Source organism: Taurulus bubalis (assembly GCF_910589615.1).
Source record: "Taurulus bubalis genome assembly, chromosome: 6".
Taxonomy (NCBI): Eukaryota; Metazoa; Chordata; class Actinopteri; order Perciformes; family Cottidae; genus Taurulus; species Taurulus bubalis.
The window spans coordinates 14,902,003-14,929,592 of NC_136594.1; the positions used below are offsets into that span (position 1 = coordinate 14,902,003).

The 27,590-nt window shown below is 41.8% G+C and overlaps 2 protein-coding genes across 2 annotated transcripts; one reads left to right on the top strand and one right to left on the bottom strand.

Annotated features, from left to right (window-relative positions):
- Nucleotides 1–1,665: 1,665 nt before the first annotated feature.
- elf2b (E74-like factor 2b (ets domain transcription factor)) lies at nucleotides 1,666–18,879 on the top strand. Its single transcript, XM_079219825.1, has 10 exons — nucleotides 1,666–1,685; nucleotides 6,582–6,752; nucleotides 6,833–7,085; nucleotides 13,108–13,221; nucleotides 13,379–13,564; nucleotides 13,931–14,017; nucleotides 14,147–14,342; nucleotides 14,443–14,847; nucleotides 16,278–16,440; nucleotides 16,856–18,879. The coding sequence occupies exons 2-10, from the start codon at nucleotides 6,675–6,677 to the stop codon at nucleotides 17,447–17,449; spliced, it is 2,076 nt and encodes a 691-aa protein (XP_079075951.1). The 5' UTR covers nucleotides 1,666–1,685; nucleotides 6,582–6,674; the 3' UTR covers nucleotides 17,450–18,879.
- Nucleotides 18,880–21,247: 2,368 nt separating this feature from the next.
- noctb (nocturnin b) lies at nucleotides 21,248–23,686 on the bottom strand. Its single transcript, XM_079220299.1, has 4 exons — nucleotides 23,567–23,686; nucleotides 23,277–23,451; nucleotides 22,615–22,946; nucleotides 21,248–22,527 (listed from the first exon to the last, which is right to left on the bottom strand). Exons 1-4 carry the CDS (start codon nucleotides 23,681–23,683, stop codon nucleotides 22,006–22,008), a joined length of 1,146 nt encoding a protein of 381 aa, XP_079076425.1. The 5' UTR covers nucleotides 23,684–23,686; the 3' UTR covers nucleotides 21,248–22,005.
- Nucleotides 23,687–27,590: the final 3,904 nt, after the last annotated feature.

A 27,590-nucleotide genomic window follows, 5' to 3' on the forward strand; every position in this document is an offset into this window, starting at 1 on the left:
GAATGGACATCTCCAGGATAGATATTATTTTCAGATAGCCACATTTTAGCTGTTTATGAGACTAGTGTGACTCGTATACAATATTACTATACTTTTCTTTGCACTCCATTTAAATCCTGCTGCCCATGTCCATTCTACTTGTTTAAACTCTAGATTATGCATGTTGTAAAATGACATAGTTATGTTCACTAATTGTATGCATTTATCCTATACAAACTAGTGTTGTGCTTGTTTGTTTCAGCCACAGAGACGATGGTGGTGGCGACAACCCGGTCATGACATGACGAACAGTGCCTTCCACAACACGAGGAGAACTAGCTACTGGTCTATAGCAAATGTGTCCTTTTGGAAATGTTTTCAAAGGTGATTTTTATGTTTCCTATCTTTCTTCAGATCAATCTTCATTAGCATTTGTGAAAGTATTCCCATTACGTCGCTTGTCCTCTAGGTGTCACTGTAGCAAAGCTTTTCATGACAAGTTGAATGGAACACAAGTTTCTTTTGTTTCTGATGTAGTAGGCAGTGGAGCGGGGTTTGTTGTTTATGTAAAGTTATCATAGATTAGTACAAATAGTTGCAGACATGATTATGTTTAGTGGTTTAAGACATTACACTGTCAATGTGTTGCTAATTTGAAAGTAAAAACATGACATGAAGCTGACTTTAACTGATATCAATAGTATATCCATATATTGTTCTATATCTATTTTCCTCTTTTTTTCTTATTGTAGACAATTGTACCTTCAACAAAAAATGGATACATTATGTACAGGTTAATTCCTCGTTATTATTATACATCAACTATATTATATCAACATATTAAATAGTTAATTTGTATTTAGTTAATTACAATGTCTTTGCTGTCATGATCATTTGCTCACACACACATTTTCAATAAAGTGATGTATAAACAATTCAACTCAATTTTGCTGTGCATGAAATGATTCGTATTAATCTGTGTTATTAATCAACATGGTTTTGCACTATGCTATAGTGAATGTCAGTGCACCACTTGGTGGATACTGTTATTGGATAATTTGTTAAAAATGTATGGATGTTAGCTTTTCTGAAGGTTTTTGGAACAACTCGTGACCATCATCTGTTGTTCAAAGGCAAAAAAAAAAGCAAGAAAATAAATTTCTTATAAAACGACACAATGATAATCCTTCAGAACCGATGGGTTTAGTATTTTTGTTTGTCAAACAAAAAGACAACAAAACTTGTCAATAAACAAATCAAACCGGAGGAATCTCCTCCGGTGAGGGACGATTGTTTGTTGTACGGCGTGACGTCACACAAGTATTTCGCCCGAGACGAGCAACTGACAACCGCGTCGGTCTCTGTGAGCGGAAGAGTCGTCTGTCCTCCGGTCAAGCTCTCCGCGTCCACATTCACTGTCCCACGAACCACCGGAGGGCTCCGAGCCGTCTGCGCTCGTCCGTCCGGAGGCACCGGGGCTCCTCGTCGTGAAAACAAACGGCTAACTGTTAACGTAAAGCTAGCGTAGCCGTTAGCAGCGGGACGCCTCCTCCGACAGTCGACAGCAGGAGCGAGGAGGAGGAGACAGGAGGTTACTGGGTGTCACATAGCAACAAACTGTCACGGAGCCCGCCAGCTAACGTCAAGTTTCCGCTTGTCCGCTGAGAAGTTAGTTTCCAGCCAGCAGCGAGCAGCAGCGTCTCCCGGTGAGTGAGGGGACCGCCGCTTCAGTTCAGCCGCGTGCTTGTTGGGTTTCTCTTCTGACAGCTTGTTTTTCTAACGGCGCTCACGCAGCTAGCTGTCGTTAGCCGAGTTCAGTTTCTGTTTCCAGTCAGGTCTCTTGTCGTGTGCGACGGTCCTTGAAGTGCATCTCATGGCACATGATTTAATCACCAACTCGGCGTACTAATCTTTAAAAAACGATATGTCATTGATGCAAGAGCTGGATAACAGTTCATTGATAGGGTTAGCGAATAGCAACGGTGTCAACAGTGTATATTCGTGCAGTTGTCTTTCATATCTCTTCATTGTAAACAGTTGGCCAACCAGCTGTGTTACATTGTTTTTTTTGGGATCTAACCTCACAGCTGTTTATGAGCCCAGGTATTGCCAAAATCAAACAAGCTTTGTGTCAACACTGAAACTATATTGGCTTTGCAGGAGAGCAAGTGAGTGCATAACATTGTAACCTAGCAGTGTGACGTAGGATCAGGTAATGATAAGAAGGCCAATGGTGGTGACATGCTGTCAAAATGGTTGTAAGGTATCATGGTATTCATTGTGAAAACTGACATATGTGCATTTGCTTATTTATGGTATTGAAGAAAAAAACGGTGAGTGTGAGTTTAAGTTAAAGACACACACAGAAGCAGTCTGGCTGCTCCATGTTAATTGTTAATAATCATAGGACACTTTTTAAAAGGTCATAGCTGATGTTGTTTTTCATTTAGTAGTTATTTTAAAGGACTAGTAGCTGGCAAATCAGTTTTGATCAATCAGGTAAATGATTAATGGACTAATTGTCTCAGACTTCAAAGGAATGTTAAATGCTAATTTTTCCAAACGGGCAACTTCTTTGATTTAGTTTCCTGAAAGACTCTTGATATTCCCAGGCTAAAGATATTATTCAGTACATTTAATGTGTTGGTTGTGTGAGAGTATAGATAACATAATTTGCTGCCATTTTACTTTTTAAGACTAATGTGTATTACAGAATAAACTGTGACAGTTTCAGGCTTATTTCAACACCAGACACTATAACACGGCAGAGTATTTAAACTCAACCACATGACCATAACGTTTAAACTAAATGATATAGAACTTTGTGTGTGTGTGTGTGTGTGTGTGTGTGTGTGTGTGTGTGGGGGGGGGGGGGGGGGGTTGTATTTGCACATTGTATCATCACTGTGTCTGTGTGTATTGGTAGAGGGCAGGGCACAAGGCAGGGCGTTGTATCTTTACCAGCAGCCCCAGATACTTGGAACAAAAGCTCCGTTGTTGAAAGATCATGTGACTGTGTGTGTGTGTGTGTGTGTGTGTGTGTGTGTGTGTGTGTGTGTTCCACCCTTGTCATGTGATCTGAGCTTAGGGCAGGGTCTAAGAAGTGCTGACTCCTCTCAGAGGCTCCTTCCACCCAGGGAACAGGCAGACAGCGAGCATGCATGCAGAGAGAAGAGATGGACGCCCAGATGGATGGAGGGATGTCAGACAGAGAGGAGATGTCGGAGAGAGTCAGAGACAGGCAGAGAAAGAGAGAAAGGCGAAGAAAAAGTCCTGCTGTTTTCTCTTACTTACCATGCACGACAAGAAAGCACCGCTCTCATTCTTTCATTCTCCGCGTCTCTTTGTGGATTTGTAAATAGCAGCCAAGTAAAGATGCAAGCCTGCATTTTGACTCGCATCAACTTTTCTATGGCAAGGCAAGTCTTCAATGTTTTCCTCTTTTTTGATGTGTTTGTTGGGATTTGTAAAATAATTGATCTACTCATTTGTTTCCACCCTGGTAATTAAAGGTTAAAAGTGAAATTAATTGGCTTATCTTTAGCTCTTGTTCAGAATTGCTTTCAATTATATTGAAATATTTTCAATTCCTGTAACAGCACCATGCCACAGTCACTTCTTCTGATCTTTACTTTTTTTCCTTATAACTTGATTGGTGTATGCTGGTAATTTCAGATTTTAATAGTTTGTGGCATTAATAATGCAGCGTCTTGACTAATTTATGTTTAAGCTCAGAAGCCACAAGACAGCCACGTGTTCGCATTCGTCCTGCAGTTCCTGTAATACGTGTTTGAGTCGATTCAACGTGCAAGTCCTGCTTGAGGTGTGTGTGTGTGTGTGTGTGTGTGTGTGTGTGTGTGTGTGTGTGTGCGCGTGTGTGTGTGTGTGTGTGTGTGTGTGTGGGGTTGTTTGTGTGAGTGAGTGATATCTGCAGTTTGCATGTTTCATATTCCATGTGCAAAATGTGTTTCTTCAGTTGTTGCAGGGTCTTTGTCCACTTAGATTGGTGTTTTTCTAAATATCTTAGAGGGTGAAAATAAAGAAGGGATGGAAAGGAAACAAAGAGAGAAGTTGCACTGCGATGAGAAGTTATTGCCATACTGGCCTACATGCTGTCATTTTAGTGCCAGATCTTTCTGTTGACCAAGTGAAAACATACAGGACTCTGCACGTTGACCCTCCCTTTCTCTCAAGCTCTCTCTGACTATCTAATGACAATAGTTAGATGGGCTGGATTACAAATCCTGGTGTGTTACAATGTCCAACTCTTTCATGAGTTTACATCATAACTTCTGTCAGTTTATAGTGCCACTCATGTGGACACACCTTTCTTTGGTTAGCCTGTTTCTGTGTCAGATTCCTGGCAATGAAACAGCAGGTGAAGTATAAAATGTTCAAACAAAGAGTGAAAGGATAAGAAGAAATATAAATTGGAGTGATAGTAAAACGTATAAAGTACTCTGGTCTGATTTCCTTCAAATCTGAGTTAACCTAGCACCTCCACCTCCATCCGAACTGATAGCATGTTGTTCTCAGTGGCAAAGGGCAAACCAGCACAGCATGGCTCATCCATTATACAGTCATTTAAGTAATCAATGTCCTCATGTCAGTAAGTTTGTACAAAACTAGAAATGCCTTGAATCATGCATGGATTTCACATTGTGTTATGGCTATTTGGAAATGCACCATTACTTTTTCACTAGAAAATTATTGTTGAGGAGAGGGAGTTATTTTTAAACCTTGTCTTTGTGTCTACGGAAGAATTTGAAGAATTTTGCGTTGGATTATCTTTAAGCAGAGAGTGGATGACCTTGTAAAAAAGTGTCATCAACACATCTGAAGGCCAAAATATGAATGATGCACACTTTCAGAGAGGTTCTTCTCATTAATGAGGTTGCAAAACAATGGAAGTAGAGAGCTAGCAGGGATACTTTTACATTTTCCACATACCTAGTTTGCAGCAGGCTCACAATTGAAATTAATAGTAATTTTCCAAACAAGGGTGCTTAATTTCAGACACGGGTAGAGAGAGCTATTAATTAAACAACATTAAAAATGTTGTCTCTGGCTTTTTAATGTCCGCAGATGTCTTTCTTTCAAATGAGAATACTTTAGATTGATCTTAATTATGGACATGATGGCTAAATACTGGATATTGTGCTAAAATACTGAGGCTAAAGCTGCATGTCCCAAGCAAAAATTTGCATCCTCACCAGTTGATGATCCATGTAGAAAACATGGAATTAAAGAAGCAATGTATTCATGTGATGTAGGCTAGAGGTAGTTAGGGATGAAGTTGTAAAGACTCACCAGTGTAACAATATATCAAATCCCAATAGGTCAGTGGCCAAGTCAACCCTTTTAAAAACTGAGTAAAGTCAGAGTAGGTGGAGCATCAGTTTACACGGCGTCATGCATTCCCTTTGTCTTGTATCCTGTTGTCACCCTGCAGAGCAGCACAAAACAGGGACAGAGGGTCTTCTGGTTCCTAGCAACTATTACAATGACTTCAGTCTGCCCTGCCCAGGTCTTCCATTGGACACAGTGTGCGTGTTCAAGGGGCTGACTTGGCTTTCTGTCAGTGCAGTTCTTCCCATAATAGCAGACAGGCACTTCCTGCAAACCAAAGCTCAAAGGAAAGAGATGGAAAAGATACAAGAGATCCCTGGGTTTACACTTAGGACAGATAGCGGAAGGCGGGGTGGTCGTAAGCCAGGTGATTTATATTTTGTCAAGAATTGTTCTGGTTGCTCAGTGTGAGCAAAACTTTTTTAACAAAACTGGACTTCATGATACTTCAAACTTTAAAGAAGAAAAAAAAACACAGATGTGGAGATTAATACCTTTCTCTACGGTACAAAGCAACATCCCACAGCAAGTTAGCTCAGCATAAGAAAGCTACCCTGGCTCTGACCTAAGGTAACAAATACATCCACCAGCACCTCCAAAGCTCACTAAACATTGGCAAAAAAAGTGAATGCACATATTTTTCAAAAGGTCAAACTTGGTTGTGTAGTAAAGGATTAACACGAGGAGCACCAGTATAGTACCACGTCATACAGCCGCCTCAACGGTCTGTCCGACCACCGTATGTAGTTTCATTATTAGTGTTCATAAGCACAGCAATAATGTATGTGTGTTATAAAGTTTCTAGAGGTGATGGGGGAAATAATTAAAATATCACAGATCATATTGGCAACCTTTTTGATGTCCCATTTTTTATGTTCTACATTGATTTACCGTATTTACTGCTGCTGCCCGTCTCCTGTCCACATGGACCAATTTGCTTTACAATGCTAAAATACAACTAATACTAATATATAACTTTTACCGTAGGTATTGTTGTTGTTAGCTGTCCAATGTCTGTCGACAACCAGAGGCTTTGTCGCAGTTTTGATCTCAAACTAGCTCGAGAACAACCATTGAGGCGGTGGGCGTTCATTGTTTCGATCAAGGACACAAAACAAGGATAACATGGAGAAATAGGTGGACTTCTACCATCATCATCAAACAAAAATTCTCTATTGACTCCTTGAATCTGCATCACAGACTTTATTGTGTTAAACAACGTTTTGTTTATCAAGTGTGTCTTCTCTCCTCAGGGGCCTTTATTCACCAAACTGGTGGAGTCCACCAGACGGAGGTGCTGTGGCTAATCACTGGCTGTAATCGCATATCCCTGAGGGGCATGAGTCATGACCTCAGTGGTGCTGGTCGACACTGGTGGGACGGTGGTGGAGTATGTCACAGCTGAAGAGGTGGACTCCCAGCAGGTGGGTCACACATAGGCATCTTGCCTCCTTTTCTTCAAACTTTTTTTTTGACTTGCTCTCTTTCGTCCCCCAATCTGCAGGAGGGAGAGTGTGAGGTGGAACTGGAGTTCGAAGGAGAGGTAGAAGGCGAATGTGAAGCCGAGGAGGCCTTTGAAGAAGTACTGGACAGAGAGGATGCCGAGAACTACCCAGCAGTCATAGTAGAAGAGGTACCCGGCGCCAGACTGGCCGAAGAGCGAGGTTACTCGGCCCAGGTGTTCGTATATAATGACGAGGCCTACCTGATGCAGGAAGTAGGCGATGAGCAGGAGGTGGAGACCGAAGGGGAGGCAGGTGAGACATTATTATACTCCTGTACTTTATAAAACAAACTCACCTAATGGTTCCTCCATAATATTAATGTTGGCGCTGTAGGTCAGTGCATCAGATGACTACCTTAAAGTCTCCTTTGCAACAAAGGTTATTTTTACTTGTCGTTAACTGCTCTTGTACGGTTCACATTTATGGGCGGCATGTTTAAGAAACAAGACCTTGGTTTTGGACTTGTGACACATTTATGACTCCAATTTTGGAGAAGGGTTAGGAAGCTGACCACAAAGAGCCATGCCATGGTTCACATTCACACAGTTATTAGGATTTATGCATTTGCATAATTTCAGCTGGTCAGAGTCAATTAAAACAGGCAGTTGATTTTCCCTGACTCTGTTCCTGATCTTGAATCCACCAAGTCAAAACTACACCTACGACAGGACAGACGTTGGTTATGATTGTATTATTATAAAAAGATAATCTTGGGTTTGTGTAATAAAAGTATGGATAGGGTGCAACTAGGGCTGCAACTAACGATTATTTTAATAATCGATTAATTGGTTGATTATTTTTTCGATGAATCGGATAAAAAAATATTAAAAAAGCGTTCATTTCCAACCCTTTATTCAAAAACAGAAGTGACAGTGCAAAACATCTTCAGAAAGTGCACAAACATGTTGCTCCTTGAACATCCCTGAGCTGTTTATTAAAACAATAAAATGGACTAACACTAAAAACATACACATGTATACTTTACATCTGCCAAATGTGAGCCCTTTTTAATGTAATTGATCCCTCCAGAGGCTGCATTTAGCATACCCTGCTTTATCAATATGTATGAAATACTGGGACACAGGGAAGCTGTACTGCTCCATATAGAGCGTCCTCTTCCTTAAACTCTTTCATTCTGGGTCTCTTATGACCACGACATCACGTTGTTGGCTAAGCCCAACTGCGTGATTTGCTTCATTCTACTTTGAGTAAAAAAAAAAGAAAAACCTGCAGCCAGATCTGCCGGTGTGCCGGTTTAACGTTAACGAGTGACAGCGTGAACTGAACCAGACCGGGGGGTGACGGCATGTTTCATCACGTTACGTTTTTTTACAAGCAAGGCTGAACTGTAACGGAACATAAAGTATCTTTAACAGCAATACACAACCCAAACACGTTAGCTAACTTGATAGCAAGCTGACTAGTATCTTCCATTAAAAACAAGTTTGAGGAACATGAAGACGCTGATTGGCCAAGACTCGACTCGTCAAAGATCTTCTATTTTTGAGAAGATCACGACCTCAGCTTTTCTCGTGTCTCACTCCAATCTCAGAAACGCTGGCCGGCCAGTTGCTCCGCTCTTTTTTTTTTCTCCGCGACTTATTGCCCGGCGTAATAATCGCGCGACACAACGAATCGATAATGAAATTCGTTGCCAACACTTTTGATAATCGATTTTTATCGATTCGTTGTTGCAGCCCTAGGTGCAATATGTATGGCCTTTCTGTATAGACACCCACATTGTCGCTTGTTCAGCTGTCACATACAGTTTTGCTCAGTGTTTCAGCTAAAAGGCATCATGATACCAGTGTATATTGGGAGGCATAGGCATCCGTCCTCTTTAGCCACATACGGTTTGTCTGGTTTTTAGTATGTTTTGGTCATACATTGTGCAGTCAGCTTCATGTTATCATATAAGTTAGATAGTTTATTTTAGAGACCATTAACATCTTTAAAATATACATTTTACCCAAAAGGTACAACCCCAATTTGGTCGAGTTTTTTTTCTCCAAATAGGCTCTTTTTTCTGAGTTAATCATAATGTCGCCCAACCTTGGAGTGAGCTTGATATGTTAGACCAGGTGGCTGCCATTCTTGCCTTGCTCTCAGTGGACAGAGTCTCTATAGAGGCAATGCCTCAGAATTTGTCCAGTTTATTTAGTATCCTGACACGCCTGAAAAATAATGAATCATGGTGAGGATGTGGTGCACGGTTCTTGCAGGACTTCTAGATGGTAGCAAAATAGCATCCGCATACAACAGCAGTTTTATGTTCCCTACCAAAAGTCTTTATGGCAACACTGTTTTGCCTAATGGCAATCGCTAATGAGTCAAGTACGATTAAGGGAGTTAAAGGGCACTGCCTTGTTCCTCTATGAAGCTCAAATGGGACGATTTCCTGCCAACTGTAACCACAGATGTTTAGGACTGTGTTATAATAATTTGACCCATTTTTAAAAAAGGAAAAAAAAGACAGACCAAGGCCAGTATCTTGAAAAGGTATGTCGACTCTACCATGCTAAATGCTTTCTGAGCATACAGTGAGAAAACTACAGCTGTGTCAGCATCATATCCAGCTTGCCACAAGAGATGACGCAGCCTTTTGGAGATTGTCAGATGTTGTCCTGTTATTAATGAAACCCACTTGGTCTGGTTGAAAAAAAGTGTTTAGGCTAGTTGCCAAAATCTTGAACAGTAGCTTCTCCAATGTAATTTTTTAAAGTATAGTTTTTGTAGTATGCCTGTGGCACATTTCTTTCCAATGTATTTTTGGGTACAGAGCATGTAATTAAAATGTTGTGAGTTCACCTGAATCTAGATTTAAGGTAAACGCATTGGTTTCATAAATTCAATCGTACAAAGTGTTACTTCTGTTTGTTGTGGTTGGGCTGAAATGCGGCATTTTTCTCATATGATTCTCCTGCCAGCATCAGTGTGTTGAGGTCTGTTAAAGTAGGCTGTGAGGGTCACCAAGCTCTGTGTTCACACACTGCCACCTTCTGGGTATTTTTGACAGTAACTTTTCATGAACAGTGACGATATCCAGTATTAACTCTCTAATCATCCATTAATTCATTGTGACTAGTGTCCAATCCTGTTCATAAGTATGAAGCGGACTAAAAGACTGAGACAATAGTATTTTCAACTAAAGAAAATGTAATTCTAATCGTACTTACTGAAGAAGTAAGAGTGTTCATAGTGGCCAACTATAAATATATGATTGTTGTCTTTTAGTGTAAATAATATTGAGACCAAAGGACAATAATACCTGACAAAATAACGGGTGTATACAGATTTAAAAAAATGCTGTACATGTAGATACCACACGTTCACTTGAAAAGTGAAGCACATCCACAAATCAAAATGCTGTATACTGTAAAAAGTAATTAAGTATTGCAAACGATGAATTATTGAAATGATAATGAACTATGCTTTAATAGAGTACTTGTATTTATTTATTTGTTGTAATGCATTTGGCTTGTACAAAAAAATCAGTTCAAAAACAGAAACACGTGCTGTACAGTATTTTGAATATAAAGTTTAAATAGGGCAACACACAAATAATCAGTAATTACAAAACATGGTGTTGGTTGTTTTGAACTTAAATTAGATTTACAATACTGACTTGTTGAAGTGAACTATTTTGTACTATTCAGTTCGTTGGGCAAACGGCACATTGGTTTATTTTTGTAGCTTTTTTGTTCAGTGAGTTTATTTAAAAACGGAAATCGCAGTACAGCTTTATTTGACGTAGTCACTACGCAAGCGAGGGAGGGAGGGAGGGCGAAGGAAGGATTTCCTGTGTCGGCTGCGGAGGGATACCGTTCTGCCGCCGTAGTGTGTCTCGTTGAATTCGAGGAGAGATTTCCCATTCGCGGCGGAGTGATCTGAGCTAGTAGCCTATACAATTCAGTGCTAAGTCAATGTGAATCTGCAGCAAGGGGAAAACATGGCGACTTCGCAGCATGAGGGGCACGCAAACCAGCTCGATCTACTCATCCGAGCCGGTAACGTATCTTTGTGTACTAGTAACCTTGATCCGGGAGCTTGCTTTAATGCAAGGGTTGTGTTTTAACCTCGTCCGCGGCGCTCCAGTCCGCTGAGTAGTGTGCTAAAGTAATGGAGGAGGGCAATCAGGAAGTGATCACCTTGGTAGCAACCTGCATGGCGTTGCTATACGGTTTACCGGACCCGGTTTAAGAGAGAAAAAACTTTCGCAGGGCTTGCCAGTCTGCACAAACGGATCGTAATCTGCACGGAGTGTGTTTTGCATGTTGTTGCATAATATTCCCACCGCAACATGAGTTAGAAAAGCAAAGTGCAAATCGGCTCTGCACAACCAGGAAGTGAAAAGATGTTGTCTTTCCTACGTCTTTGCCACGCTGTCTGAGTCGGAAGGACATGTGGGTGTTATTTTTTGCTGGCATAAATGTGGTACACACAGCCAGTTATCACCTGTGGTATTAAATATATCATCATTATATGTGGCTGGCTTGAGGTTTTTCCGTTTGTGGTAGTTGTGTGCACTAAGTCCTCACACATTGTCCCTGAATAACAGCCCATTAGACGTGAAAAGTAATACTTACCGTATGTATTTATATGTATTGTAGGAGTGGGGCCAGATTTTAAAGAGATCTAATTTAGGAGGTTTTGATTATCTATTAATTTTTATTTTTTTTGGTGTGCGCTCCTGTTTCCGTTATGGTGTTGTGCACCACTGATTCACGCGTGGGGTGGCCTGGCTCACTCGCTTTCTTCCCTATAAGTACGGCTTTAACCTTCGACCACACTGACCTGCAAATACACAAACATGTGTGATATCACTCGGGTTTTAACCGTTTGTGTTAATGTGCTCTGTCTTGTGAAAACTGCGTCGTTTCCACCCGGTTTTTCTCAAATTTCAAAGTATTTTTGTCCCGTTTCGATGGCGGAAGCATTGTGTATGGAGAGGGCGTGGTGGTGTGTTGATTGACTTTCCCTCTAGTCCAATAGTGTGCGCGCTGGTTTATAACGTCAGCAGTAGTCCAATCAGATGTAAGCAGGGGCGGGCTGTTGACCGGAAAATTCGCCAATAAGAGATGAGGCGGTTGTTGAGTGACAAGAGGATTATTGAGCTTCTTCGAAGAGAACTGGAGGGAAAGGATGAGGACTGTAAACACGGAAGTGATCAGATGCCGCACTACTTTTTGTCGAACTTGCTGCTATTCTTGGCGCCGTTACACTGTAGTATAGGTTGATAATGGCCATTTTCCTAACTTCTGTTCATTATACTTTTATATATTATACATGATGTGTATTTTTTTACACAATTCTATATGTTTATTTTTTATATATTAAATAAGTGGGGATAAATCTAAATTCTAACATTTTGGAAAGACTAGAAATGGCTAAAGTGTCCATATGTAGGTCATGCTGCAGCTTTTTGACCTCACACCTTTTGGTGGCGGTATTATAGCACGGCTGCCTGGTTTTAAGGGCAGCCCGGTAAGCTGTAGACTCTGCTGTGACAGCCGCCAGCATGTCCTGTTTGTTTGTGAGAGGGAATTGAATGAGTGGGACAATCTAAAGATAGTCAATTTCTCCCCTATGCTGTGCCTGTTGCCTCAGTGAGATAGCCAAACATGGAGAGGGCAGGGTGTAACAGGATCTCGTGTTTCCCACCAGTGATTGACACCGACAGCAGGTGCCCTGGGTTCCTTCTCAGCGTCCCAGATGGGGCAATGTACCATTTTCCTTCAGGCTGAATCCCATATTATATTTAATGAGCATTGTGTCTGTTTCTGTGCCACGTCTTGCCCTATTTGCAATAGCCTAAACAGGGACAATGTTCCTCATGTCACTCAATTAATATCCTGAACCAATCATGGCAACTTCAAACAAAAAACATTACAGTTTCATGATAACTAGTGGAGGCAATATAATGAAGACACTTTTTACTGTGAAGTTTGTACTTTACATACTGTCTGTCTCTTGATCAGAGTGAATGTGTTGCTTGCTGAAATTGCTATATCATTTTGGCAATTTGTCTTTTCACTAGGGGGCGCCATACAGTTGCATTTGATGTGTTATATATGCAGCACTGTTAATTGTGTGACAGAGGTGACAAGCCGTTGGTAGTACTTTTTATAATTTTTTTCCTTTGGATAAATTAAGTTATCCATTAATATAAATAAGTTCCTCCCTAGCGTTGCTATGGGAAATCTAATTGTAACTATTGTAAGAAAGGCTCCACTGGGCTAAACCAGTATTTACTAATTGATTCTGTGTGTTTCAGTGGAGGCTTCAGTCCACGGCACCAGTATTCACTGCTCTGACAAGACCTTTGAGGCTGCAGAGGCTCTGCTACGCATGGACTCACCTTCCAGCCTCAGAGAAGACCGTAGCCCAGGTAAAACACACTAACTAATAATACTCTAAAACACAATTTACACATTTTGAGGCTAAATACTAAATGTGGTTGGTCTTTTAAAGATGGAAAAAGTCATTTATTTCAGCCTAAATATTTCTTAAAGCTTAACTCTTCCCTCTTATATTCCTCCAACCAGAAGCTTTTATCCCGCCCTACATGGTGACACCAGACTTCCTTCACGCAGCCATGCGTCCCGACATGATTGCAGAGACAGAGGTGGAGATATCGACAGAGGAGTGCTGCGAGGAGGAGGAAGATGAGGAGATGGTCACCTTGCTTGAAGAACCAGAGCCAGGCCACGAGCCTGTCAGGAAGAGAAGAGGTAGACTGAAAGACCTTTACACTTTTGTTCGTGCAAACACAGAATTCATCTATAACCTGAGGAGAGTCCAAAGCTGTGGAAAATATCATACAGACTTGTTAAAACTCTAGTTCATGCAATGAAAATAGACTCACTATTGGCACCATATTGTGGAGAGTTAAGTTTTGGAAAAAGGCAAAGTTTTAAATCAAAAACATCTGGCAGCTCTGTGATTAACCTTACACCTCAAACCAAAATCCAGACTTCTGCTGTTATTGAGTTTATCAAAGAGCACCATCTAGTGGTAGAGTCTTACTGTTGGGTCTACACTTAAGCTCACAAGTCAAGAGAATGATGAAGTCCTATTTAAATGTTTGCTTGTTAAAGCTGGACGGAAGCCAAAGACTCATCAGTCATCTATTTCCAACGGCTCACTGGACCTCGGCATCAAGAAGAAACCAAGAGAAGGGAAAGGTACCAAATAGTGCTAATGTTACTGTCTATGCTAAAATGTATGGAGACGTACATCTGTTGCCATGATAAAAAGCACCGGATAAATACAGGTTACTATTTAGCAGTGCAATACATTTGCTTGATTTCCAGTAGGGAGCACCACCTACCTCTGGGAGTTCCTGTTGGACCTCCTCCAGGACAAAAACACGTGTCCAAGGTACATCAAGTGGACTCAGAGGGAGAAGGGCATCTTCAAACTGGTTGACTCAAAGGCTGTGTCCAAGCTGTGGGGGAAACACAAGAACAAGCCAGACATGAACTATGAGACCATGGGACGTGCACTCAGGTGAGCAGTGTGTGTCTGTTTTTTGGGGGGGTTGAATTGTGTTTGAATAATTGTATTTTTGAGAAGCAGCATTATAATCTCGATTGTCATTTTTCCTCAGATATTACTACCAGCGCGGCATCCTCGCCAAGGTCGAGGGCCAACGGCTGGTTTACCAGTTCAAAGATATGCCCAAAAACATAGTAATCATCGACGATGACAAGGCAGACATGCCCTCTCATGACGATCTGATGGGCTCAGAGACTGTATCCTACGAGCGCGTGCCGCCTCCATCAGACGTGCTGCTGCAGGCGACCGAGCTGTCGTCCTCCAAGAAGCCCAACATCTTGCGGGGCGGGAACAGAGCCAACGTGCTCCACGCTACCGTCGCCACAGGCAGTAAAACAGTGGCAGGAGGGGGTGCAGTGATGATGGCAGGGCTACCAAGGATAATGTCTGTTCCAGGAGTATTGGATGGGAGTCAGCAGTCTCATACGGCCATCATCCCAACTGCCACTGGGCCCAGGTTAGACTCCGGCAGAGCGATAAGGACCTCCAGTTAACCTCTTAACGTTCTGCTGCCACGCAAGCGTCCATTTCAACTATAGTCTGTACATTCTGTTGTACACTGTACATCTATTTATAGTTCAGTACGACTGTCATATGTTTCTGGAAACCTACGATTCTTGTGATTCCAGCTGTCCACTCCATTTCAAGATCAGACCACCACAGCAGCTACAATCAATACTTTTGTCAGACAACAACAAACAAGCGATTTGAAAATCAAGACAACTCACCGATGACGCCTCATATTGATCCATAATATTTCAACAAAAACGGCGTTGTTGCGTCGTAAAGGTCCAATAAAAATAAATCCCATAAAAGATTTAGTCCAAAACACGTGATTACATCCATAAATATCCACCAACTGGCGTTGCATCATTTCATTGCAGCTGGAAGTTATGAACGAAAGCAGTTTTGTTTTTAGCAGAAAGTCATGTTTGCATGGGAGCACAGCTACAAACTCGCTATCAACATGTCCGCCGAAATCTAACGGTTCCAATGAGACCCCACTTGAACCAATAGGAGCTTCATGTCCTGACTGACAAGCTACATTACCAAACCAGAAGCTACGTTGAAGTTCAGGCTCAGCATCTATTTTCTTACGTGGCTCAAGCCCGTCGCGTAGTACAGCTCAGATGACAGGCATTTCGGACAGCCAATGAAATTGCCTAAAAAACGGGACCAATCAAGAGGGGGTGGGGATGATCCCAACAGGCTTCAGCTTCACCAGAACAAACTTCTGCTCATAGATCCTCAGTCTGTCATTGAAATAGCATAGAAATGCATTTATACTTCATTTTCTCAGCAATACTGGTAGTATATATGAATAGTACCTCTATAAGTTTGCAAGACTATAAGCCTTTTTAATAGGTATATATAATATATATCATGAATATTTTCAATCTCAAAATGGAAAAACGCCTAGACATTTCATTAGAAAAACCTGTGTAAAATATTCATTTTCTGTGATATTGTTATCAACTTCTTACTCCCATTGTGTTTTCCAGTCCATAAGTCCCATTTATAGTCATCTACAGGCATCTATTTACAAAGAAATGTTCAGGCGGAAATGAAAACCTTATACTTTAGTGTGTTCAAACTTATATAACTCAGTGTCAGCAGCACTTAAACTATTGACTATTGAGGGGAAAAAAGCTTCAGATTGTTACCTTTCAAAAGAGACCAAGACCATGCATTTACTCCAAATAGTTCAAGTACAGCTTGCAATTTACTTTGGGTATACCTGGATTAAGCGTTTTTTCGTCAAATTTTACAGGAATGTTAAGAGGTTAAAGGGTTTCTCATATTGGCAGTGCTACTGCAAGTGGGTACATCTTTCCCAACAGCAAGTATTGACTTTTGACTGTTTGCTGTCTTACCTCTTCTCTGCAGGACGGTGCGGGTAGCCATGCAGGTGCCTGTAGTCATGACAACATCACTGGGTCAGAAGATCTCCACTGTTGCTGCGCAGCAGCCGACACGAACAACGGGGGCCACCGGCCACGCAACTCTGCTCACCAACACTTCTGCTGGTAACAACAACTCGCAACAGAAGGTGTGTGTATGTAGAAACTCATTAAATTACAAGTACTTCTGTATATCACAGCATGGTATCTGTTCTACCAACTATGGCAGCTAAAACGCTTATAAAGGGCAAGTCTCAATTTGAGCAAAAACTTAAAGGAACTTTTGAATTCATCATTTTTTATTAATTCATCTGTCCATCTTCTGCTGCTTATCCAGGTCCTTGTCACATTACTTATATTATTGGGAGTTACTGTTACTGCTGAGAAATGCTAAAAAATAATGAATAATTGTAGTCCGTCATCCCTACTGGTTTTCTATCATAAAACTGTTATATTTGGCTTATAGCTCAATCAAGGAAATTGTTAACGTGTAACATTCTTGGTTTGTAGTCTCTTTGTTAACTTTCAGAAACGTTTTTACATTAATGTGAGTTTCTTGGGTAGGTTGTGATCCAGACCATCCCCACCATGGTCCCAGCGACGGCAGAGAACGGAGACAAGATCACTGTCCAGTTAGCTAAGATCATCACAATCCCGGCCCACCAGTTGGCTCAGTGTCACCTCCAAACTTCCACAGGCTCAAACAAGCTCGGCATCGGGGGCCCCCCAGGGAGCATCAGCCTCCTCAGGAGCCCCCTGACGGTCCGGGCTCTGGCACCGGTCAATGTCGCCCCAGGTACGCAAGTGATGAGACTCACTGTGCCGATGCAGACGCAACCACAGACTCTGGTGGTGTCACAGCCGGGTAGCGGGGTCACCGTATCGACGGCTACTCAGACGTCAGCACACCCTCGGATCATAAGCGCCATCATTAATCGTTCAGAGCTGATGATGGGAGCGCCGGTAACCGGAGGAGTGTCAATGGAGAAGTTGGTGGCAGCAGGAGTCCAGATCCAAACTGTGCAGGTGGCAGTGCAGCAGAACCAGCAGAACCCCAAAACTGTCCAACTCGTCCAATCAGAGGCCGTGGATGCTGAGGTGGTTCTCAAACTGGAAACACCTGGCGTGATGATGAAGACCGATGAGCCCGAGTGTTGAAATGTGCACATTTCAGAGTGGTGGTTTGTATAGATATGACGCCACTTAACTCTTGTATAACCAGCAGCAGTCTGAGAGACTTTACACGACTCCTGAAGACCTGTTTTTACATCTTCTTTGTTGCTCGTATGAACTTTACTGATCCAAGCCGGTCCTCAGAACCACACTGAAACCTCTGTGTCGTGTATGGAGTTCACAGAAATACACGCACTTTGAATGGACTTTGAAAGGTAAAGGGACCAACCTTGATCACTACAATGTATGCTTTCTAAATGGATCACCATCGCTGACTCAAACTCGAGGGCAAAGGAGAAAACCTTAAATAAAATAAGCTGAAACACTACAAAATGAGGCAAATGATCACAACTTACCAAATTACAAAGAAATACACAATGAGGGTGTAATTAAGCTTTTGTAGAGACCATTCATTTATAATTTTGCAACTTCAGATGTTTAAACCAGCAACTTTTTTTTTTTCTTTTTACTTATATCACTGTGCAGATCAAGTGTGGTTGGCGCTACCAGAGTGCTAAGAGTGAGAGAAAGACAGAGAGTGGAGCTGCAAGAAGCTCAAAGAAGGAACGATGTCAGAAAGAAAATGGTCATGTGTGTACATATTTATATATAAATATATATATCTCTACTATTTACAGTTTACGGAGCTAAAATTAACAGCCTTAGATTTTCATTTTGACTTTCTTTTTCATGTATTGTCTGAACAGTAAGATGACTTTTGTGTGTGTGTTTTGATACCTTGTACCAAGCACAGTATTATTAAAACTAGGTGAACTAATATTTGTATTAATAAGTCCACTGTCACAATCAGGCTTCAAATAGATTGAAACAGCAAAACGTTATAGATCAGTGGCCGGATTGTTTTGCTGTGTCTCTACTAGCGTCTGGAAAAACCTCAAGGCATGAATACAGACTTATTTGACGAAAGGATTTTGGCAATTTCTCCATTCTTTTTAATTTTCCTCTTTTCACAACTGTCTGGCTGCACAGAAATGCAAAGGAATGCAACTCAGAGCTGGTGCTTGCTGCCATGTCTTGAAAACAAATTCAAATAGGGATGCATTTGAACTCAGATCAATACTTAATTGAATCAATTATTTTAATTATTAAAAAGAGATGCTTTGAAATCACAAGTTTATGTAAAAAAACACTGCAAAAAATATAAAACCACTGTGGATCCCAGGTCACTTTGCTTAAAACCGAGGGTCAAATATCCAGCGTGCATTTTTTACTGCCTCTTTGGCCCTGCCACGACATTTCATAATTATTATTTTTTTATCTAAAGAGGGAAGAGAGGGTGCTGTTTTGTGTTCAGACTGGACTGTTTCTATATTCAACATTTGAAAGTATATTCTATTTTGTTGTACTCTTGTTTCAAAGTGTATTAAAGTAGATTTTACTGAAATATAAAAAGACATTTGAATCCTGACTTTTCTTCATCATGGTTTTATGAATTTCTTTCTTAAAATATTTAGATTGTGTGAAGATTAGATTTTTGGGGGAGGTCAGTTATTACAAGCACAAATCCTCAAACGGTCCTACATTTTGTTAGATGCCTCTACCCCGAGGTAAAACATTTCGGGATTTCGCCGCGAGACACCGTCCAGTATTCAGCTGAGGATAAAAGAACATCGTCCGGGACAAACATCGGAGAACTTCACGTAGCCTTAAATTCTGGACATCAGATGTTATGATATCCTCAATCCCCCATATTGTATAATGTCATGATTTTTCAACAAACAAAGCTAAAGAGTGCACATCATTTAAAATATACTGTTCTTTCTTAATTAACAATGGTAGTGAGAAACACAATATCTCATGAGCATTAAAAATGTGATGGGGTAGCACATCCTAGATCGTAAAATCATGGACAAGAAGATAGTTGCATTCCACCTGTTTAAGTGGAAAACATCCTCCAATCAAACAAGTGACATTCTAGTATTTTGTCGTCCTGGAAATTGAAAGCTCGGACGTGCTCCTATCACATTTTAATGCTCGTTGGATGTTGGGTCTAACGCTCCACCCTGAATCACATTGTTGAAGCACAATCTCTTTTACCAAATACAAAATATCTTACCTCAGAGCTTCAGCACAAAGATCCATCCATTGGGGCCAAATAACCACAATATTGTCTCTAGATTCTGTTCTACATACTACGTGGTGTATGCAAAAAGGATGCATTGCATAATGATCATGAATACAATACAAAGACAAACTAAGACTCTTCCATAGTTCCCATGGACTGTAAGCACCAGTCCACATGCAACTGTCAATGCAATAAAACAAGTGGATGTTGCCAACTAAAAACAAACAACTTTGACATGGGCACATTCAGACCTCGTCAATACGTGTAATTTACACACACACACACACACACACACACACACACGTCTGGCACCTTTGCTTATAATGTACTCTCTACCAACATAGCATGCTGTGGGTAATATGGTGCAGAATTATTCCACTAATCACAATGCTATTCATGATATGGGTTATAGACCAAACAGGTTAATTAGCCACTGTAGACACAATCAGTATGTATCCCCAAATCTTTAAATTACTGCGTAAACGGCATTCTACCCCCACCTAAAATGATTAAATCTTTCTGATAAAGCTACAGTTTTATAATGACAGCCATAGGAGCATCACATGCTGCAATTTAGAACTGCACCAAAACTAATACAACTGCTGCTGTATTACAAATGCAGAAATTTACTTCAACAAACCATATTTAAGCAAGAGAACATACATCAACAGAATCATGGAAGAAGTCCTCAGTAAATGGCATTATCACACTGCAAGTGAATCAAGCAATGACCATTAGGGCCATTAAACTGCTAGCAGCTGGGTTATTTTATATTTGTTTCTTAAACTCTACAATCTTACACCGAGTATTCTGTTCATTATGAGCTGGTAACCTCTGGCCCATTCGCCACCATCTTTTTCTTTCCTCCATGTTCATAAGTATGAATAAACGCCATGCCCTTCAAGAAGATCTTTAATTTTTGCCCGGCATCATTCAGGTGAATTGGACCTCTGGTCAGCAAGTTAGCTGTTAGCTAGCAAGGAACCCTTTTGGAACGCATCAAATAATTAATGAAAACCAAGCTCATCAGAAAAATGAACATTTTAGCATACATCAGTGTGATAATTACTAACTAAAAGTACATGATAATTATATTTTGTTAGTTCGGCCCATGTCCCTATCGCTCATCGGAGGGTCAGGATTTATAACCTATACTGCAGCCAGCCACCAGGGGGCGATCTGTGTTTTGAGCTGCAGCTCGGTTGACAGGTCTGTGACAAAAGCAGCCCAATGGGAAATCCAAAATATGCCCCTGTAAAACTATATACACTGCTTTTAAAGTATCGTAATATCTAGAAAGTAACATCATAAACGTGTTGCGTACCAGCACTACGCAGTTTTCCCTGAACTTCCCTAAGATGTTCAAATCTACACCGTTTCTGTGGGTATTTTGCACGTCCTGCCATCAAGTTGCTTCAGTGTACAGACTGTATTGTTTTTTGGATAAGGTAGACAAAGATCAATCAAGGTGTGCTGTAGCTGAAAAGAAGCTCATGAATAAAGTGAAGAAATGTACTCTTTGGTATTCGATATTAGAAATGTTTTCAAAAGGCATAATGTTTACATAGTTAGTGTTAGGCATTTAGAAGACCATGGTATACAGTATATGTGGACTCAGTAAGCTGTAAAGGGTCAGTTGCACCACAAACCACGATTCAAAAGCCGGATAAATAAAACCAGAACGATGATCTGCATCACTAGGAACAAATAGATAGTTTGTTTATTTGGGTAAACGATCCTTTAATTTTCCAAACCCATCATCCATCCATCAGCCATTTATCCGGGGTCGGGTCGCAGTGACAGCAGGTTCAGCAGACCGACCCAGGCTTCCCTCTAACCCGCAACACTTTCCAGCTCATTCTGGGGGATCCCGAGGCGTTCCAAGGCCAGCCGGGAGATATAATCCCTTCAGAGTGTCCTGGGTCTTCCCCGGGGTCTCCTACCAGTTGGACGTGCCTGGAAAACCTCTAATTTCCAAGCCACCAAGTAATTAGCAAACCAACGAGAGGGTAGTCAGAAAATAAACAGTACATCTACATAACACTATACTGCAAAAGCAACCGCCATCAAATGTAAACATACATGGTCAGCAAAAACAGTTTATTCTCAATCACTCTGTAGTACAATGGCAGTTTGAAGCAGAACATTTACTACGGTTTCAAGATTGGGATTGGAAACCATGGTTTCCATCCATTACTTTCACTGGGCAGGTAGACTATGTTGTCGTGTTGCAGCAGCATGTTTCTCTGTGACTTCTGAGTCATAAGTTATCCAACTGATCCAGTCAAAAATAACCAACTCTGTTTTTTCTGTAACCTGTCGTCATCTTCCGCCTGTCACTCCAAAATGGCGTCTCATGTGCCCGCCCTCTTGTTGCGTGAAGCCGAGCAGTAGCCAATCTCGACTGTCTCCTCAGTGTCGCCCCTTCCCGTGTGTTGGTTCATCATTTCCTTTCTCACTCCTTCTCCTTAAAGCTGAAGTCACAAACCAGAGAGAGATGGTCTGATGGATAGCTGAAAGACGGAAGCCTGTTTGGCCCAATCTGTTCCTCAGTGGGCATGTCCAAAACTTTGTCCACTCTCAGTGTGTCCTGACTGTACCAGATGTAGTCCAGAGTGGTACAGCATTCCCCCGATGGCCGAATCTTCCACGTTGTGTACTCTGGCTCAGTCAAACCGTCTTGACTGAGTTTCTTATAAGCCGAGTCCAAACAGAGAGGCGACGTGATGAACCGTCGGTACACCTCCTCAGTCGGGACTGCGTTGAAATCTCCACATATGAACAGAGGAATGTCTGACATGGGGGCACCCGCAGGATCACCAGCTTGCTTCCGGACCAGATTCTGGAGTTGTCGCAGGAAGTCGGAGCCCTGGGCGCTGCGGAGCCACTCCCAGCCAGAACGAGCCTTCAGATGGGTCACGGCCACGCACACACATCTCCCTGTGCTCCGACAACGCAGCATCGTCACCACAGCAATCTGTGGCAAGAGAGCTGTGTGTTAGAGGTGCCTATGGGTGGCTTTTTGTATGTGTCCAAGATTGGCTTTACACAGATTTCGACTCACCTGATTGGTTGGGATCCGCATGGCAGAGAGCCTCATGTTCACGCTATCTAGGAACTCGTATCGCGACTCATCAAAGAACAGCGCACAGCCGTCAGGACCGTTGTTGCCCTCCACAGCCAGGCATGGCGACCAGGGTTTAGGGCAGAAGTTGCCGCTGTAACCGAGGCCTGCCAGAACCGGCTGGAGGGTGTCATAGTAGTGGTCAACTTCCTGCAGACACAGGATATGAGGTCTGTAGGTGAGGATCTCCTCTAAGATGAGGTACTTCCTGCGGGACCAGCTGAGGGCCTCCGGGGGACACTTGACAAAACTATCAAGTCCCTCGCCCAGAGCTGAAGGACAGGAGAAGAAAGAAATCTGACTTCAGTATAGAGTTAACCTGGAGAAGCTAAACAGTGCTCCATAGTTTATGTCCATCTAGTTTTTCAATGTCCTCCACTAGCAAGCTTAACGAACTATGTCTGCAGTTTGGTGCTGGGCAGTGTGCTTACCAGAGATATGTCTGTGAAATAAGCTGGAAACGGCCCGATGAGAACGACACAGTGAATTGATATAGTACTTGGATTCAATTTTCTTTAAAATATCTGTTTTTGAGGTCCTTAGATATATCAGAGTCCACAAGTCAGTGTGATGTTATATTAGATGGGCTAAATGCAATCTACCTTGGGCCAATATGTTCCACTGCATCACTCTGACGGAGCCGCCGGGGACGGCGTCTCCATCATTGACGCGAGTGAACTTCCTGTGGAGACGAGCTGGTCGGTCCCCGAGGGCCTCTTCACACTGTCGGAGCAGCTCCACTGGATCGGGGGGACATACTGGGGACGTCTTCTGCCCCTGCAAAACAGACATGACACTTAATCCTTGATTTCACCTGAGGAAGCAGATCACTGCACATAACTGCTGCTGTGTCTGTTTCTGAAATCTGCATTAACAGAAGAGAAAGAGTCACCTGGCAGAAAGCTGGATCCAGGTTTGTGTCCGCAGGCTGGTGGGACGGAGGGAGGGGGATAGCAGAGCTGCTGGTCTGAGTCAGGGCGCTGTACAGCCTGGTGGCACCTCCACCCATCGGACACACTGATTAGAGAAATACAAAGATGGTGAGTTGTGTTTGTGTAAGGATGGTGAAAAAAACAACATAATCCAGAATATTTGTAATTCTCATGCCAAATCAGTGTTGCAGTAATTAGAGTTGATGGATTTTTTAAATTTCAGACACGTCTGTAAATGAACAGGAATACCTCCGATGAGCAGAATGTGTCTGTTGGCCTTCAACTCAGATTATGAGACAGGGGAGTGAGTGGCATAGGCTCTACTGTCTGCGGAAAAGTCATCTGGCGCAGCCTAATTGTGACAAATCCCTGGTTTTTTAGTTTACACAGTGGCTTCAGTATTTCTGCTTCATGGGTGCAGCTCAAGTCACTTTTTGCCCCCCCCCAACAAATAAGACTGATGCTTCCCATAAACTGCAATTGAGTATCAACAGTTTTATCAAATGAGTTGAAAATATGCATCTCCACCACTGAAACCTGCAATAACTCAGTATTTGGACCACCAGGGGCAAATGACATATCACCATATATATATAAAATATAATACAAAATATACAAGCCGACATATTATCACCATATATTGTTTGTTTTGGCATATTTGTTCGCTAACCGTTGCTAATTTACATATCTAGCAAACACAGAGCAACCTTAAAATCGATTTGGAGTCGTGTTTCTGTTCAAGTACAATATTCTCTCCCTCCTAGCCCAGGTTACAGGTCTCCAACAACTCCTGAGAGATAAATCTGACTCTTTAACCGCTAGATGTTCCACTTTGATCACTAGCTAGTTATTAATAGCTTCTGCCTGCTGTTTGGTGCTGGGTAGGTAGTGTACGGTGAGTATATGCAAGATGTGTCTGGAAAAGAAGTTGAGAGCAGTGAGAGTATTCATTATTAAAATATTAAATTAGCAAAACTTCTGTCACAGAGTTTCAACAATTTGTGTTGCAAATCTGAGGGGGAGAAAAGTACAAAAACAAGACCGACCTTTGCTCAGTCAAACAAACACTGGTGACCAACTTTCTTCCCGTCTCCTCTAGACCAGAACTATATGACTACAAAAGGAGAGATCACATCCTGATGTTTAGGATCTAACCAGTTATGTGCCAGTGAGCGATAACAGAAGATAATTCTTTGTCAGCCTCCACTCTTCCCAACACATAAAACAAACCCTGGTGCTTTAGATAAACATAAACAGACCATTGAACTCTGACATTAATGGTGCTCCAAAGCACCACCAGATATACAGAACCTCACTGCCACTCTGATCTTATACCTCTGGTTTTTATTTTCATCTATGGACAGTAGATAATATACATTCAAAAATCATCGCATCTACAGTAAAATAGAGAATATCTTACCCAAAGTCTCCATCACTATCCACAGCTATGTCCACTCTGCACTTGAATAAATTGTCCTTAACGCCTCCTTGTTACGCTGTCACCCTGATAGATACTAAATGTTACGGTCAGCTGATTAAAGCTTGGGTTTTCACTGCAACGGGAGACAGTGACAATGACTATTTGTCAGTGTGAATGCATAAATCTGATGTCTCGCTTCCCACTCCCGCCTATAAAGCCTCGGGGAGGGAGAGAGTGAGATTAGGAAGTATAGACGTCAACAGACCAGATGGATTATTACAGGTCATGTTCCGGGGAGGCAGAGCGGGACATGCTGCGCAATCCAAACCGCTGCCCTCTCACACAGTTACACACAAGCTTTAGTGTGCGTGTGTGTTTTGCAATAACAACTTCCTTGGTTTGCATGTTGTAACAGCACCCAGGCACTTTGATCACAATTTACCGCCACCGATGTAATATCAGTTATTTTATGTACAGTAGTACTTTTGTACATTTCCAAACTGATAAAGCTCAAATTTAATAACATATTTGTCTGTAATCAAATTTGAAACATAACTCCAGTACGAACCTCCCTCACCTGTGATTCATGGTTCCCCTGAGGGGTCGCAACAAATTTCCAAACAGGCATTATCTGGATTATTAACTGACCACATATATCTAAATCTAAACTGCAATGTTAACTATTAATGGTAAAAAAAAAAATCATACCGCACAGTAAAAGTCCTACAATCACATTTTTACTTAAGCTAAGCATAAATGACGGAGCCATAGATTACATCTATGGTATGAGCGGAGCTTTCAATTTTAATATAATGCTGTATAGTTTAAAGAATAATAATGAGTCATGTTTTAATTACAATATATTGTGAGTAAAATCAGACTCTGCAACGTAACCGGTGTGTCACACACAGATGAGCACACATGATAAAGAACTGAACGCTCTATTGACTTGTGAGTGGTGACTCATGTCTGTAGACGCAACACTCAGACTACGTAGTTTACTAACAAGTCACGACACAATCATGGTCGGCTCCGGTGTGAGATTGTCAAACATGGTTTCTTCGGATTAGACGTTGTTTTAGGCAGCAGAAAAAAAGAAGAAGAAAAAAGGTCTTTCACAAAACTAATGTCCAAACATTAATAGATAATATACCAGTGTGTGTGCAGTGAGGGTGTGACTCATATCCTGTGGACAACTTCTTGTGGCTCCATGCAGAATCATTTACTGCGGCGGTTTGTATGCACGAGAGGGAGAGTGTGTCACTCGATCCTTTCGTGGCATAGTGACATTTCCACATTGAAGAACAGCTGCCTCTTGACATTCCAATATGTGTTGTTATTTTATTCATGTGATATAATCAATACGGCCGAAACTATTTCACTGTGATGGTTGTCCATTTGTGGTCTTTACTGCCTATAAACGAAAAACAGCCTTTTCCCTTTTGACAGATCCCATCAGGATAAATTTGTATTATTTATGTACGAAGAAATATAACAATGTCTTCTGGTATCTTGTTGTGTTGTAAACGTTAAATTGTATACGTATGTACTTACTTCTTTCTTAAAAACTCCTGTTATGATTTTATGGTATAGAAATACATTTAATTATATCTTGATCAATTTAATAAAAGATTATAACAAAACAGAGTCTGTGCTAAAGGACAGCAGGGCTTTGGACTAAATACTAGCATCTGCATGCTAATCAGTGGCAGACCATGGATTTCGACCTGCGCATCTGAGTCATAATCTCGATCAGCTGTTTAACAGTTGTCAAGGTAGTTTCTAGCTTAAAGTTTTTCTTTTTCTTTTGGGGTTTTCAGGCAATTGCATCCAACTGCATCCAACATTGCATTGTAGGTGGATGCAGTCGCCTACAAGAGCGATTTACTTGTACCCATTACCCTTGTAATGGGTACGAGGTGTTGTTTTGACTACACATTGGTGTAGTCAAAACAACACCAACGCTCTGAAGACAGTGGAGATGGTTGTGGACTTCAGAAAGAACACAGCCCCCCCCACCCCTCTCACCCTGTGTGACTCCCCCGTCGACGCTGTGGAGTCCTTCCGCTTCCTGGGCTCCATCCTAACCCATGACCTCAAGTGGGAGCTGAACATCAGCTCCATCACAAAGAAGGCCCAGCAGAGGATGTTCTTCCTGAGGCAACTGAAGAAATTCAATCTGCCAAAAAAAAAAATTATGGTGCACTTCTACACTGCCATCGTTGAGTCCATCCTCTGCTCCTCCATCACCATCTGGCACGCTGCAGCTACTGCCAAGGACAAGGGCAGACTGCAGCGCATCATCCGCTCTGCTGAGAGAGTGATTGGCTGCAATCTGCCGTCCCTCCAGGACTTGTTCACTTCAAGGACTCTGAAGCGGGCTAGTAGTAGATTGTAGCCAACCCCGCTCACCCTGAACATAACATGTTTGAGTCCTTCCCCTCTGGACGTTAATGGTCACGCGGACCTGTGGCAAAACAAACGTCCATAACCCCCCTAGCAGGCCTTTTCATATAGCCAGCTCTCGATACCATAGAGAAACAGAAGTGAAATGTGATTGGATG

Bases quoted from the DNA above. Each gene is read 5' to 3' on its own strand.
- elf2b (XM_079219825.1), top strand. From the start codon at position 6,675: ATGACCTCAGTGGTGCTGGTCGACACTGGTGGGACGGTGGTGGAGTAT. The intron at 7,086-13,107 runs GTGAGACATTAT...TGTGTGTTTCAG, and splicing joins GGAGACCGAAGGGGAGGCAG to TGGAGGCTTCAGTCCACGGC. The intron at 14,848-16,277 runs GTTAGACTCCGG...TCTTCTCTGCAG, and splicing joins CCAACTGCCACTGGGCCCAG to GACGGTGCGGGTAGCCATGC.
- noctb (XM_079220299.1), bottom strand. From the start codon at position 23,683: ATGGGTGGAGGTGCCACCAGGCTGTACAGCGCCCTGACTCAGACCAGC. The intron at 23,452-23,566 runs GTGACTCTTTCT...TCTGTTTTGCAG, and splicing joins TGGATCCAGCTTTCTGCCAG to GGGCAGAAGACGTCCCCAGT. The intron at 22,528-22,614 runs GTGAGTCGAAAT...CTCTTGCCACAG, and splicing joins TGCGGATCCCAACCAATCAG to ATTGCTGTGGTGACGATGCT.